Source organism: Hemitrygon akajei, unplaced genomic scaffold, assembly GCF_048418815.1.
Source record: "Hemitrygon akajei unplaced genomic scaffold, sHemAka1.3 Scf000078, whole genome shotgun sequence".
NCBI lineage: Eukaryota > Metazoa > Chordata > Chondrichthyes > Myliobatiformes > Dasyatidae > Hemitrygon > Hemitrygon akajei.
In genome coordinates, this window is record NW_027331964.1 from 314,547 (window position 1) to 329,989 (window position 15,443).

The 15,443-nt window shown below is 45.1% G+C and overlaps 1 protein-coding gene across 1 annotated transcript in view; it reads right to left on the reverse strand.

Moving 5' to 3' along the window:
- Positions 1–264: 264 nt before the first annotated feature.
- Positions 265–15,443, reverse strand: part of LOC140722493 (uncharacterized) — a 32,515-nt gene continuing 17,336 nt past the window's right edge. Inside the window, exons 2-7 of the mRNA XM_073037216.1 lie at positions 14,622–14,718; positions 12,375–12,860; positions 10,711–10,877; positions 582–753; positions 409–474; positions 265–269 (exon numbers count right to left, since the gene is read on the reverse strand). Coding sequence (XP_072893317.1) covers positions 265–269; positions 409–474; positions 582–753; positions 10,711–10,877; positions 12,375–12,860; positions 14,622–14,631 — 906 coding nt within the window. The 5' untranslated portion in view covers positions 14,632–14,718. The remainder of the gene's footprint in view (positions 270–408; positions 475–581; positions 754–10,710; positions 10,878–12,374; positions 12,861–14,621; positions 14,719–15,443) is intronic.

The following is a 15,443-nucleotide window of genomic DNA, read 5'->3' on the forward strand; positions in this document are numbered from 1 at the left end:
TGCCAGACAAACTCTGTGCAAGTCACTAGCAGAATTCCAAAAGGTAAAGATAATCAGCAAACAGAATTGCGTGTAGTGCTATTACAAAGGAAAAGGGGCTTGGAAGATGAAAGGTCTGCAGATAGAAAAGTCACCTGGACTGGGTCATAGAGTGTATCAGGAGCCTGCCTAGGGTGTGTTGGGATTCCCAGAGCGTTAGGACCTGGAGTGAAGGCTTCATCAGAACCAACAGCTGGATTAATAGAAAAATATATTGTAGAATATTCAGGCTGCAAAGAGAGATTCGTTGAATTGTTACTTGAATCCAGAGATCAGCGAATGATTAATGGCGAATTTTGATTCCCGGGTTTTGCCAAGTCACAAACTAACACTTGAGATGTGGTTTGAACTGTGCATTTGATCACTCACCTATCAGCTGAGTGGGTAATTCCGATAAACCTTGGCCGATGTTCATGTATTCCTGTGGATCAGGACCTGTTTAAATATTTAAAAAAATCCATGGAAACAGAGCTAAAATAATTAAAATAACTAAAATGTTTATCTCAACGTGCCTTTGTGTTCAGTGCGTGGTTTTAACATACCGAGTTCCTGTATTTCCCTCAGTATTCTGTCCAACTTCGGTAACTCAGTCCTCCACATCAGAAAGGATTCCCACATCGCCCTCCGGGCCTGGGAGCCTTTGCCATTCACCAAACTGAGGAAGAGTCTGGAACTCTCTGCCCGGTTTCCCTTCTCTGTCAGTTCAGTGACTTTCTACAAAAGGAAACAATGGACTTATTGTGGAGCAGACAGACAGACATGGAGAATGTGCAGGAAAGTATCTGTTCATGGCCCCGGTAGCTTCAGAACAGATGCAGTCACTGGGCTGTTGCTTCATCCTCTCTGGGTTCAGTCATTAACAGAGAAACAGTAACTGAAGGAAATTCTAAATCAATAGTGTGTAAGAATAAGGATTTACTGACACCCTGCAGTAGATGCAATGTGATTAATTTCCTTGATCTGTCAATGTGCAGCATTACATCAACAAGCTGTGACAACAAGAACGGAAGAGAGGGGGGAGAGAGCAAAAACAAATGGATGGCGGGCATCACTGAATCGTGGCTGACAAAAGTTTATAGTTGGGTGCTTAAATCCAAGGATAAATATTGAATCGAAAGGATACGCAGGTAGGTGAAACTGTTGGGTTGAAACTGCTGTCATTAAACATGAAAAGTCCTGAGAAAGAGGTGATGTCGGATTAGACGATGTGGATGTTAAGAAACTGCGTAGATAAAATGACCCTGAAGGAAATTATATACAGGCATGTTAACAGTAGCCAGGATGTGGGTTACAAATTACAACTGGGGAGAGGAGAGGCATGGAAAAAGGTCAATGCTAAAATTGTCGCGGGGAGTTTCAATATCCAGGTAGCTTTGGAAAATCAGGTCGGTGCTGAATCCCAAGTGAGGGAATTTATATAGAATGCCTATGAGATGGCTTTTGAGAGAAGCCTATGGTTGAGCCCAGTATAGGAAAGGCGGGTCTGGATTCTGTGTTGTGTATTGAACCAGATTTGATTAGGGAGCTTCAGCTAAATAAACCCTTAAGAGGCGGTGATCATAAAATAGCAGAACTCAGCTGAGCAGGTTGAAAGGGAGAAAGTAAAGTTAGAGGTATCAGTGCTACAGTAGAATAAAGGAATTACCTCGGCATGAGAGAGGTGCTGGAAATAATAAATTCGAAAATGACACTAACAGGGACAATGGCAGAGCAGGAATGGCTGAAGTTTCTCGGAGGACAAACAATCACAATGATGAAGAATTATTCTAAAGGGAGGATGATCAACCGTGGCTGACGAGGTAGTCAAAGCAGCACAAAAGCAAAGGAGAGGGCACAGAATATTACAAAATATAGTAGAAAGCTGGAGGACTGGGATGTTTTTACAAATCAACAGAAGGCAATTAAAAAGCCGTAAATAGAGAAAAAATGAAATAGGAAGGCAGGCTAGAGAATGATGTAAAATAGCTTACCAAAACGTCCGTCTGATATATGAAGATTGAAAGAGAGGAGAGTGGATATTGGGCTGCTTGAAAATGACAGTGGAGAGGTAATGTCAGGGGACAAGGAAATGCCGGAAGATATTGGTCGGCATTTTGCGTCGTTCCTCACTGTAAAAACACTAGAACGTGCCAGATATTTGAGAATGTCCGGTGGCAGAAGTGAGTGTATTTGCAATTATTGCGGAGAAGGCGCTCGGAAAGCTGAAAGTTCTGAAGATAGATGAGTCCAGATCAACTCACCCGATTGCTTCTGAAAGAGGAGGCTGAAGAGATTGTGGAGACATTAGTAATGATCACTGAAGAATCACTAGATTTTGGAATGGTTCCGGAGGACTGATCATTTTAAACTATAGACCAGTTAGTCTGATCAGCGTTTGGGAAGATGTCAGCAGTCGGTAATTGAGGATAAGGTTTCGGGGTATTCGGACGCACATGATAAGAAAAAGGCCAACATCCATGAAGGGAATTTTGCCTGACAGAACTGTTGGAATTTTTTGAGAGAACAGCATGCTGGGTCGACAACGGAGAGTCAGTGCAAGTTGTTTACTTGGACTTCCCTAGGACCTTTGACCAGGTGTCCCACATGACGCCGTTTAACAAGGGCTGACAGTAGGACAAGGAAAGCACTGGCATGGATAGAGGATCCAAGATTTTCTCCAGACAGATTTTTCTGACTGCCAGGAAGCACAGAATGGGAACAAATAGGGCTTTCTCTGGTCGAATGTTGGTGACCAGTGGTGTTCTGCAGTGGTTGGTTTTGGGACAGTTTCTTTTTCCGTTATGTCAATGATTTGTAGGCTTTATGGCCATTATTGTGGGTGTTACGAAGATATGGGGAGGGAGGGGAAGTGTTGAGGAAGCAGGGATTTCGCGGGAGGACATGGACCTATGAAAAAATGGACACATCAGTGGCAATTGGAATGTAGTATAGTGAGGTACGTGGCCGTATACTTTAGCAGAAATAATGAAGACGTAGACTATTTTTGAATCTGGGAGAAAATTCAGAAATCGGAGTTGTAAAGAGTCTCTGGAGACCTGGTGCAGGATTCCGTGCAGTTTGAGTCGGTGTTCGGAAAGGCAAATACAATGCCAGCATTCATTTCGAGAGGATCAGAATATAAGAACAAGCACTGGCCAGATCGCACTCGCATATTTTGATCCCCTGATCAGAGAAAATATGTGATGGCGTTGTGAAAAATCCAGAGAGGAATCTAAACGAACAGAACCTGTGATATTAAACCAGATTTTGAGGGGAATGGATCCTGGATGCGCCTGTACTGGCTGGAGTGTGGAAGGATGAGGGGGAATCTAATTGTAACCTGTGGAATATCGAAAGGCATTGAGAGGACGTGGAGATGATGTTTCTAAGTGGGGAAGTCTAGAACCAGACGGAACAGCCTCAGATTAGAGGGACGTCCATTTAGAACAGAAATGAGGAGATTATTTAGCCGAGGAGTAGTGAATCTGTAGAATTCATTGGCACTGACAGCTGTGGAGACCAGGTCATTGGGTATATTTAACCATATAACATATAACCATATAACAATCACAGCACGGAAACAGGCCATTCCGGCCCTCCTAGTCCGTGCCAAACTTTTAACCTCACCTAGTCCCACCTACCCGCACTCAGCCCATAACCCTCCACTCCTTTCCTGTCCATATACCTATCCAATTTTACCTTAAATGACACAACTGAACTGGCCTCTACTACTTCTACAGGAAGCTCATTCCACACAGCTATCACTCTCTGAGTAAAGAAATACCCCCTCATGTTTCCCTTAAACTTTTGCCCCCTAACTCTCAAATCATGTCCTCTCGTTTGAATCTCCCCTACTCTCAATGGAAACAGCCTATTCACGTCAACTCTATCTATCCCTCTCAACATTTTAAATACCTCGATCAAATCCCCCCTCAACCTTCTACGCTCCAATGAATAGAAACATAACTTGTTCAACCTTTCTCTGTAACTTAAGTGCTGAAACCCAGGTAACATCCTAGTAAATCGTCTCTGCACTCTCTCTAATTTATTGATATCTTTCCTATAATTCGGTGACCAGAACTGTGCACAATATTCCAAATTTGGCCTTACCAATGCCTTGTACAATTTTAACATTACATCCCAACTTCTGTACTCAATGCTCTGATTTATAAAGGCCAGCGTTCCAAAAGCCTTCTTCACCACCCTATCTACATGAGACTCCACCTTCAGGGAACTATGCACTGTTATTCCTAGATCTCTCTGTTCCACTGCATTCCTCAATGCCCTACCATTTACCCCGTATGTTCTATTTGGATTATTTCTGCCAAAATGTAGAACCTCACACTTCTCAGCATTAAACTCCATCTGCCAACGTTCAGCCCATTCTTCTAACCGGCATAAATCTCCCTGCAAGCTTTGAAAACCCACCTCATTATCCACAACACCTCCTACCTTAGTATCATCGGCATACTTACTAATCCAATTTACCACCCCATCATCCAGATCATTTATGTATATTACAAACAACATTGGGCCCAAAACAGATCCCTGAGGCACCCCGCTAGTCACCGGCCTCCATCCCGATAAACAATTATCCACCACTACTCTCTGGCATCTCCCATCTAGCCACTGTTGAATCCATTTTATTACTCCAGCATTAATACCTAACGACTGAACCTTCTTAACTAACCTTCCATGTGGAACTTTGTCAAAGGCCTTGCTGAAGTCCATATAGACTACATCCACTGCCTTACCCTCATCAACATTCCTCGTAACTTCTTCAAAAAATTCAATAAGGTTTGTCAAACATGACCTTCCACGCACAAATCCATGCTGGCTACTCCTAATCAGATCCTGTCTGTCCAGATAATTATAAATACTATCTCTAAGAATACTTTCCATTAATTTACCCACCACTGATGTCAAACTGACAGGTCTATAATTGCTAGCCTTACTTCTAGAACCCTTTTTAAACAATGGAACCACATGAGCAATATGCCAATCCTCCTGCACAATCCCCGTTTCTAATGACATCTGAAAAATCTCCGTCAGAGCTCCTGCTATCTCTACACAAACTTCCCTCAAGGTCCTGGGGAATATCCTGTCAGGACCTGGAGATTTATCCACTTTTAAATTTCTTAAAAGCGCCAGTACTTCCACATCTTTAATTGTCATAGGTTCCATAACTTCCTTGTTTCCCACACCTTACACAATTCAATATCCTTCTTCTCAGTGAATACCAAAGAGAAGAAATCATTCAAAATCTCTCCCATCTCCCTCGGCTCCACACATAGCTGACCACCCTGATTCTCTAAGGGACCAATTTTATCCCTCACTATCCTCTTGCTTTTAATATAACTGTAGAAACCTTTTGGATTTACTTCCACCTTATTTGCCAAACCAAACTTGTATCTTCTTTTAGCTTTTCTAATCTCTTTCTTAAGATTCCTTTTACATTCTTTATATTCCTCGAGCAATTCCTTTACTCCATGCTGCCTATATCTATTGTAGACATCCCTCTTTTTCCGAACCAAGTTTCTAATATCCCTTGAAAACCATGGCGCTTTCAAACCTTTAACTTTTCCTTTCAACCTAACAGGAACATAAAGATTCTGTACCCTCATAATTTCACCCTTAAATGACCTCCATTTCTCTATTACATCCTTCCCATAAAACAAATTGTCCCAATCCACTCCTTCTAAATCCTTTCGCATCTCCTCAAAGTTAGCCTTTCTCCAATCAAAAATCTCAACTCTAGGTCCAGTCCTGTCCTTCTCCATAATTATATTGAAGCTAATGGTATTGTGATCACTGTACCCGAAGTGCTCCCCAAGACATACATCTGTCAGCTGACCTATCGCATTCCCTAACAGGAGATCCAACACTGCCCCATCTCTAGTCGGTACTTCTATGTATTGTTGCAAAAAACTATCCTGCACACATTTCACAAATTCTAAACCATCCAGCCCTTTTACAGAATGAGCTTCCCAATCTATGTGTGGAAAATTAAAATCTCCCACAATCACCACCTTGTGTTTACTACAAATATCTGCTATCTCCTTACACTTTTGCTCTTCCAACTCACGCTCCCCATTAGGTGGCCTATAATACACTCCTATCAGTGTTACTACACCTTTCCCATTCCTCAATTCCACCCAAATAGCCTCCCTAGAGGAGCTCTCTAATCTATCCTTCCAAAGCACCGCCATAAGATTTTCTCGGACAAGCAATGCAACACCTCCTCCTCTGGCCCCTCCTACTCTATCACACCTGAAGCAACTAAATCCAGGAATATTTAGTTGCCAATCACACCCTTCCTGCAACCATGTTTCACTAATAGCTACAACATCATAATTCCAGGTATCAATCCATGCTTTAAGCTCATCCACCTTTCTTACAATGCTCCTAGCATTAAAATAGATACATTTAAGATACTCTCCACCTCCTCCTCTCTTTTCATCCCTAACAATGCATTCAAATTTATTATCCTTTTCTTTCTTCTCCCCTACATCTTCGGGCTGAGCGCATCCCTTCTCCATCACCTGCCTTTCCTCCCTCACACACTGTCTACTTACTTGCTCTACTGGTGAACTAACCTCCTCTCCCATAGTTTCCTCAAATTGATTCCCGCCCCCCCATCTTACTAGTTTAAAGTCTGCCCTGTAGCCCTAGCAAACCCCCCCACTAGGATATTGGTCCCCCCAGGATTCAAGTGTAACCCGTCCTTCTTGAACAGGTCACGCCTGCCCCAGAAGAGGTCCCAATGATCCAGAAACTTGAATCCCTGCCCCCTGCTCCAATCCCTCAGCCACGCATTCATCCTCCACCTAATTCCATTCCTACTCTCACTGTCACGTGGCACAGGCAGTAATCCCAAGATTACTACCTTTGCGGTCCTTCTTCTTAACTGCCTTCCTAACTCCCTATACTCTCGTTTCAGGACCTCTTCCCCTTTCCTACCTATGTCATTGGTACCTACATGTACCACGACCTCTGGCTCCTCACCCTCCCACTTCAGGATATCTTGGACGCGATCAGAAATGTCCCGAACCTTGGCACCAGGGAGGCAAACCACCATCCGGGACTCCCGATCACCTCCACAGAACCGCCTGTCTGAACCCCTGACTATCGAGTCCCCCATTACTATGGTCCTCTTTCTTCTATCCCTACCCTTCTGAGCTACAGGGCCGTCCTCTGTGCCGGAGGCCCGGCCACTGTCACTTCCTCCAGGTAGGCTGTCCCCCCCAACAGTACTCAAACATGAGTACTTACTGTCAAGGGGTACAGCCACTGGGGTACTCTCTAGTACCTGCCCCTTCCCCTTCCTGACCGTGACCCACCTATCTGCCTCCCGTGGCCCCGGAGTGACCACCTGCCTGTAACTCCTCTCTATCACCTCCTCACTCTCCCTGACCAGGCGAAGGTCATCGAGCTGCAGCTCCAGTTCCCTAACTCGGTCCCTCAGGAGCTGCAGTTCGGCGCACCTGGTGCAGATGTGGACGTCCGGGAGGCTCGGAGACTCCAGGATCTCCCACATCCGACACGGAGAACAACAAGCTGCCCTCACACTCATACTTCCCGAATAACTGAAAGTAACAAGGAGAACTAAAAGATAAGCCTACTGTGCCCTCTTCAGCCTAAGCCCTCTGAGCCCAAGCCCTACACTCTGCTCCCGGCTCACTCCGCTGCCCGCAAACGAAGCTGCCCGCTGCTTAAGGCTGCGTTCTTTTTATATCTTCCCTCCTTCCCAGGCCTCCTTCACGCGCCTGCGCAGTCCCGCCTCTCAGAACTCCGATCTGAGAAGCAATTTGAAAATGGCCGCCGCCGCACTTCCTCTCAAAGCCTCGCTGTCTCCTTCCAAAAGAGGTTGGTACGTTCTTGACTAGTCTGGTCAGCAAAGTTCACTGGGATAAGGCAGGAGAATGGGGTTGAGAGGGATAGTACATCACCCATGATGTAATGGCGGAGCAGAATCGATGGGCCTAATGGCCAATTGTGCTCTGATGCCTTATGGTCTTATGATGTGTAAAGACAAAAGAAGATTAAGGAATGTCAGTGCGGCTATCTTATAATGGAGATGGTTACTGCCTGGCACTCATACCGTAAAATGGTAATGACTTCCTGAATGCAGGCATGGGTTTCCTGATTAACTGAGGAATTATGAATTAAACATTGAATAGTCTTCAAGCAACATACCCCTATGATGGAGTTAAGGAAACTGAATATGGATGGGCTTAGGACATTGCTCTGAGAAATAAGAGAGGCAGGGTTTAAGGGTCAGGCAGCGTTTAAGGGTCGGCACAACATTGTGGGCTGAAGGGCCTGTACTGTGCTGAATTATGCTATGTTCTATGTCCTGGATCTGAATGATTGATCTCCTAGAACAGTTACCAGAAGGGAATTGGAAAGCTTTTCCATAACACGAATAATGGACAACAATTATGAAATAAATCAGCATAATTCCCTGATGGTCCACTGCACTGTAAAATAATCCCTCAGTTTCACTGCTACCAGGTCTGAGGAGTTAAGTTGTGAAAGAAATTTAACCAGTAAAGCAGTCGTCTCCAGATGATGAATTTATAGATCAGCATCATATTTACAGATTACCTCTTGCCTTTGGATAATGCCTGTGAGATTCATTACAGACAGCGCCAATGAATCCCAACGAGAACAGAGTTACTCACGGGTGTAACACACTTGATTTTCTAATACCACTCATGGCTGAATAGGTCAGATCTAGGACAAGACAATCACTGTTTGTGAGCTCCAAAGACAGTGACCTGAAATGGTGTGTCCCTGTCTCTCATTAGTCAGATATTCAGCAAGTTAGCAGATTTTTTTTTGTTTGCCCCTTCCCTTTCAGGAAATCCTATTGATCTTCTTCCCTTTCAGGACAACCTGTTGATTTTTTGGGATCATGAGGTATCAGCTAGTCACCAGATTTATTTTATGTTTTGTGCTTTCTTCTGCCCTTTTAGATCAAACTATTGATGTTTGTGGTCATAAGATATCAGCTTTGTGCGTGATCTTTCACATCTATTCAATCTCAGAGTTTTTCGAGGAAGTTACCAGGAAAGTTGATGAAGGCAAGGTTGTGGATATTGTCTACATGGACTTCAGCACGGTATTTGACAAGGTCCCGTATAGGAGGTTGGTCTAGAAGATTCAGTTGCTTAGCATTCAAGATAAAGTAGTAAACTGGATTAGACACTAACTTTTTGGAAAGAATCCGGAGTGTCACTATAGACTGTTGCATTTCTGTTTGGCGCCTGTAGCTCGTGCAGTGTCACGGGGATCGGTGATGTGCTTGTTGTTGTTTGTCATCTATATCAATGATCTGGATGAAATTACGGTTAACAGCATCAGCAAATTTGCTGTTGACTCCAACATTTGGAAGGTGCAGTGGACAAAGAGGAAGACTACACGAGCTTGCAGTGAGGTCTGGACCAACCGGAGAATGGACTTTTAAGGGGCCAATGCAATTTAATGCAGACTGGTGCAAGATGTAGCAGTTTGGATGGACCAATCAGGGTAGATCTTACTGAGAGACCGATAGAACAAAGTGATCTGGGAATACAGGTACATAAGCCATTGAAAGTGGCAGCAAATTTTGCTAGGCTGTGAAAGAAAGTTTCTTAGCGCATTAACCTTGGTAAATGAAAATATCGTGTACGATATGATGTTGTATTAGACGTTGGAGAGGCCTAATTTGGATATTATGTGCAGTTCTGCACACCTACCTGCAGGACAGATGGAAATAAGTTTGAAAGAGTACAGAAAAAAAAACATTACAAGGATGTTACCTGGACTGGAAGACCTAAGTTATAAGAAAAGAGTGAACTGATTAGGACTTTATTCATTGGAACATGAAAGATTGAGTGGAGATTTGATAGAAGTGTACACAATTACATTGGGATATAGATAGGATAAATGCAAGCAGGCATTTTGTACTGAGGTAAAGAGGTACAACAACAAGAGGTTATCACTAAAGGGTGAAAGGTGAAAAGTTCAAAGGGTACAAAGGTGAAACCGGTTTACTCAGAGGGTGGTGAGAGTGCGAAACTAGCTAGCAGGGCAAGTAGTGCAAGTGGTTAAGAGAATTCTGAATAGATGCTTGCGTAATGAGCGTATAGAGCGCCATGGGCCGGTGCAGGTCAATGGGAATAAGTAGATTCTGTAGTCTGGCATGGAATAGATGGGCCAAAAGGCCTGTTTCTGCACTGTACTTTGCTGTGACTATGACAAGTCAGCCACACATTGTTTGGGAACTCACGGAGCCAAGACAAGCTGTGGTTAGCTGGTTTCCCTCCCTCAGGTACCGCAGTGAAGCCGGTTGGCCCAATTGACAGTTTTATACTCATCCTGGATTAATGAGATGAGGTGAAGCTACCCGACGGTTCAGCCAAGATTAGAAATTAGTTTCAGACCGAATGCCTTTTGGAAGTCCAGATATGCAGCCACTGCTCTTACTTCACACTGATAAATACAGCAGGTGATACAAGAAAAGGTGATGCTAAACCTGCAGTTCCCAGTGCTCCCCACCTTAAAAACTGAAACCAGATCTGCGAGAGACGAGTCAGAGATCAAAGCCTCCATTCCCAAGCCGATCTCCTAAAATGTGCAGGAGATTAATGTTGATCACCATTCCCTCTGATACCAGCAGATCAGTGACAATACACGAACTGTACTCACCTCATTTTCTTCTCTACTGAAATGTCCCTCCTTTGTCAACATCCAACCCAGTCTCTCAACCTTTTCTTCAATTGCTTGTTTGAGTCTGTCTCTGTAGAACTTTGTCAGTTGGTACAGTCGATATTCCTCCCCCTGTGCCAGGAGGTCAGAGATTGTAAACTCTGGCTCTGTGAATATAAAAAGGAAAATGTAGGCTTGAACTCAGATATCCCTCGTCTCCACCGCTCTCACCCAACTCAACAAAAAACCGTGTCTTGAACCTGCCTACAGATACAAAATAGGATTAATTCTCCATCTCCAACACCATCACACTGAGCACGGAGTCCCTCTACGGCTGTGTGCACAGACCACTGCTGTTCGCTCTGCTGACCCATGACTGTGCTGCAACACACAGCAAGAACGACGAGTCAGCTTACAGAGAGGAGGTGCAGCAGCTAACGGACTGGTGCAGAGCCAGCAGCCTGTCTCTGAACGTGAACAAAACAAATTTCTTGGTGTTCATCTAGCGGAGAATCTCACCTGGTCCCTCAACACCAGCTCCATAGCAAAGAAAGCCCAGCAGCGTCTCCACTTTCTGCGAAGGCTGAGAAAAGTCCATTTCCCACCCCCCATCCTCATCACATTCTATAGGGGTTGTATTGAGAGCATCCTGAGCAGCTGCATCATTGCCTGGTTTGGAAATTACACCATCTCAGATCGCAAGACCCTGCAGCGGATAGTGAGGTCAGCTGAGAAGATCACCGGGGTCTCGCTTCCCGCCATCACGGACATTTACACCACACACTGCATCCGTAAAGCCAGCAGCATTATAAAGGATCCATGCACCCCTCATACAATCTCTTCTCCCTCCTGCCATCTGGGAAAATGCACCAAAGCATTCGGGCTCTCACGACCAGACTTGTTAAAAGTTTCTTCCCCCAAGCTATCAGACTCCTCAATACCCAACACCTGGCCTGACACCTTACTGCCCTATTGTCACGTACATTATTTATTGTAACGTCTGCACTGTTTTGTGCAGTTTATGCAGTCCTAGATAGGTGTGTAGTTTAGTGTAGTTGTTGTGTGTTTTTTTTTCTTTTCCTCTGTTGTTTTTTTTTTACGTAGTTCAGTCTAGTTTTTGTAATGTGTCATGCAACACCATGGTCCTGAAAAACGACTCATTTTTACTATGTACTGTATCAGCAGTTATGGTCGAAATGGCAATAAAAAAGTGACTTGACTTGACTTGAATGTAACACTTGCCTTAAAGCCTACCCAACAATGTTCTAGGCATTATGTAATAGAAGGACCACATTTAATATAAACCAGTCCATCCCCCATCCGACCCATTCACCTATTTAAATTTGGATGGGCATAAATGTTGGGACTGTCGGTAATATTCGCTTCCCGGAGATACTCGCTCCATCCTGGCGAATACATTTCCCCTGATACACATCCCGGAAACACTCTCCTCATCTGGACAGCTGCATTTCCTCCAATTCACATCCTGGAAATCCTCAGAGCAGGTAGTACATTTCCTGTAGTGGGGTAATGGCTGCCCAGTGCACCACATGTACCACACCCACACATTTTCCCTCTCCTCTGACCAACCCTCCAACAAGGCCTCACCTTTACCCTCCACCCTGCCGCATTCTGTGAGCACATCACCCTCATATTTCACTCACCTGCTCCTTCTTGGGGACTTGACAGTTCTGTGTTCAATGAGCTTCCGAGCTGACAGACAGTCGCCTCACTTGTGCTGGTTCCAGGGTCCTGATCGGCGTCTCTGACGTCACTGTCTCTGGGCTGACAGACAGTCGCCTCACTTGTGCTGGTTCCAGGGTCCTGATCGGTGTCTCTGACACCACTGTCTCTGGGCTGACAGGCAGTCGCCTCACTTGTGCCGGTTCCAGGGTCCGGATCAGTGTCTCTGACGTCACTGTCTCTGGGCTGACAGGCAGTCGCCTCCCTTGTGCCGGTTCCAGGGTCCGGATCAGTGTCTGTGACGTCACTGTCTCTGGGCTGAATTTTCTCCTCCTCCTCTGCAGCCAGACCGCATTCCATTGGGACATCGCTCTCAATCTGACCCTGCTTTGGTACCTTGCTTCCCGTGTACCGATCATCTTCCATCGATGATCTGCCTGGTAAAATCCTCTTCAGTACGTTCCGTACTAGTTTCAATTTTCCACATGAAATAAATAATGAATTGCACGTTATACAAGTATGATTTAGATCTGAGCAAAACTGATTCAGATTGCAATGGAGCCGAGACTCTGGCTGACCAGATTTGGAGTGGAACTGTGCTGGTTAATGTGAACCGTACACCCTGTCAGGTGACCATCCCGATAAGCCGGTGACTGGACATATTTACTCCCAGTAAAATAGCACGATAAGCACGGTAATACCAATCACAGCAGTTGAACGCACGGATGACCACGGGATCATAATGCACCGGTGTCCGGTGATCCTGGGAAATATCACTGTGATTATCTTCCACAAGCTAAAATCTCCCTCGGTCACTAACTGTCCAGTAGTCTGTGTCACACAAAGTCCAGCAACGGGATTACACATGGTCCAGTCTGCTGGATCACACATTCTCCAGTTGCTTTGTCACACGAGGGGCTGGAGACTGGACAAGGGGACTGGAGTTGCTTTCTCCAGTCCCCTTGGTCACAGACTGACCATTCCCTTGAAACGCACGTTGTCCGGTCCCCTGGACGGACGGACGGACGGACGGACGCACGCACGCACGCACGCACGCACACACGCACACACGCACACACGCACACAAAAATCAGGGGTGCAGATAGGATAGATGGTCACAGTCTTTTTGCCCGGGTAAGGGAGTCTGAGACTCGAGGGCAGAGATTTAAAAGGGACCAAAGGGGCATTTTTCCACGTGGTGGCTGATGGGTATAAATTACATGCATCCAGAGGAGGCCGCAAACACAAATAAAATTACAAAATTGAGAGCATGTGGGCAGGAAAAAGGGGAGAAGAAGTATACTAGGGAAATTTGGGAAAACTGCAGGAAAATGGGACATTTAGATCAGCATGAATTATATGGGCCGAAGGACCCGTTTCCAGGCTGGAGCATCGTTTTTATTCCAGCTGGAATCTCAGATTTGAGCACAATCACAATGTCTGCAGGTGACACAGACATTTGGTCATTGGTTATGCCGGGCTTCCCAGCCAAGATCCTGGGAATTTAAATTCAGGTAGAAGATCATATCAAGAGGGAAATATTTAGAAACTCAGTTTCACCATTTCTCCACAGCCCAGACATTCACTGGGGTGTTAAAACTCCGAAGCAGATCACAAATGTATCTACAATGAGCTGCCTCCTGATCCTCAGCCATTCCCAGCACCGGCAATGATCTCCGCTCCGCTACAGAAAACAGATTTCGGTGATACCCCTCCTCCTTTGCATAGCAGGCAAGAAAAACCAGGGGGGAGTTGGTAGCTTTCCTTCCAAAACCTGTAATGCTGTGTTATCATAGAATCTGGGAAATCCCTGAAATGCTCCTATCATCTGCTTCTGAATTTTATAAATGAAAGTTGAGGATGTCTTACATATCAGGGCCTGTCTGGAGGTGAAACGGACCCTGACCCTGAACATTCACATAAACGACAAGATCGCTGTCACATTCCTGTCTGTGTTTCACTCACGACCACATGATTCAGGAGCCCCTGCTTCTTTCACTCAGCTGAAGCCTTGTATGGTGAGCGGAGTGATTCGACCATTACTGGTGTCAGGTCCCTGCGCTGGAACTGTTGGATTGATCAATTACTCAAGGCCGCTTTACCAGTGCGATAAATGACACTGCTTGATGAAACTTTTCTATGCCCTGTTAACCTGTGTCAGTTTTTTCATCTGAACTAGTGTGTACAAACGTGACAAAAGTTTAATTCAAATATCCCTGTGATCATACCTTTGTCCATTCTGATTCTGACTGACGATTGTTGATTGTCGTCGTCTTGTTTACACTTTGGTCGCTCTGCAGGACAGCTCCACCTGCTGGTGAGGCTCTAAATTTCACAACAAGCAGACGGTGAGTCAGAGTACGACTACTTTGCAAATATGACAGTATTTCCATCCCCTGTAGCATTTGGCATGGGGACCAAACATTCCCTGTTAGTAGCCACTTCCACACCATATCTGTCTACTGATACCTGGGGCATCTACTGACAGAGTCACAGAGCAATAAAATGCAAATTCAGAGCGTTCAGCCCAACGAGACAATGCCAACCACAGTGCCCACTGAGATGGTCACAATTTCCTGTGATGGGGCTATCTCCCTTCTGGCCTCTTCACTCCATCTACACACCCCAACTGCTTTTTGAATTATGCAACTGCACCTGCCTCATCCACTTCCTCTGGCTGTTTCCTCCACATGATCCCCAACATCTGCATGAATCCGCTGCTGATCAGATTGGGTTTGCAATCTCTTTACCAGCCCCTGTCCATTTAGATCCCCTATAGCTACGATAATCTTCTCTGTGAACAGAACTACTAATGTTGTGCATTCTGCAAACTTACCTGTCAAGTAATCCTTGTGTAATCGCATCCAAATCATTGCAATAAAATAACGAATATCAAAGGTCCCAACTTGTAGCCTCACGGCACACCGCTAATTACTCGCCTCCATTGCGAGGAGAAACCTTCAACCAGCACTCTTTGCTTGCTACCTTGAAGCTAATTTTGAATACATCCAATTTGCTCTCTCCGGACAGCATGGGACCTGATCATCGAG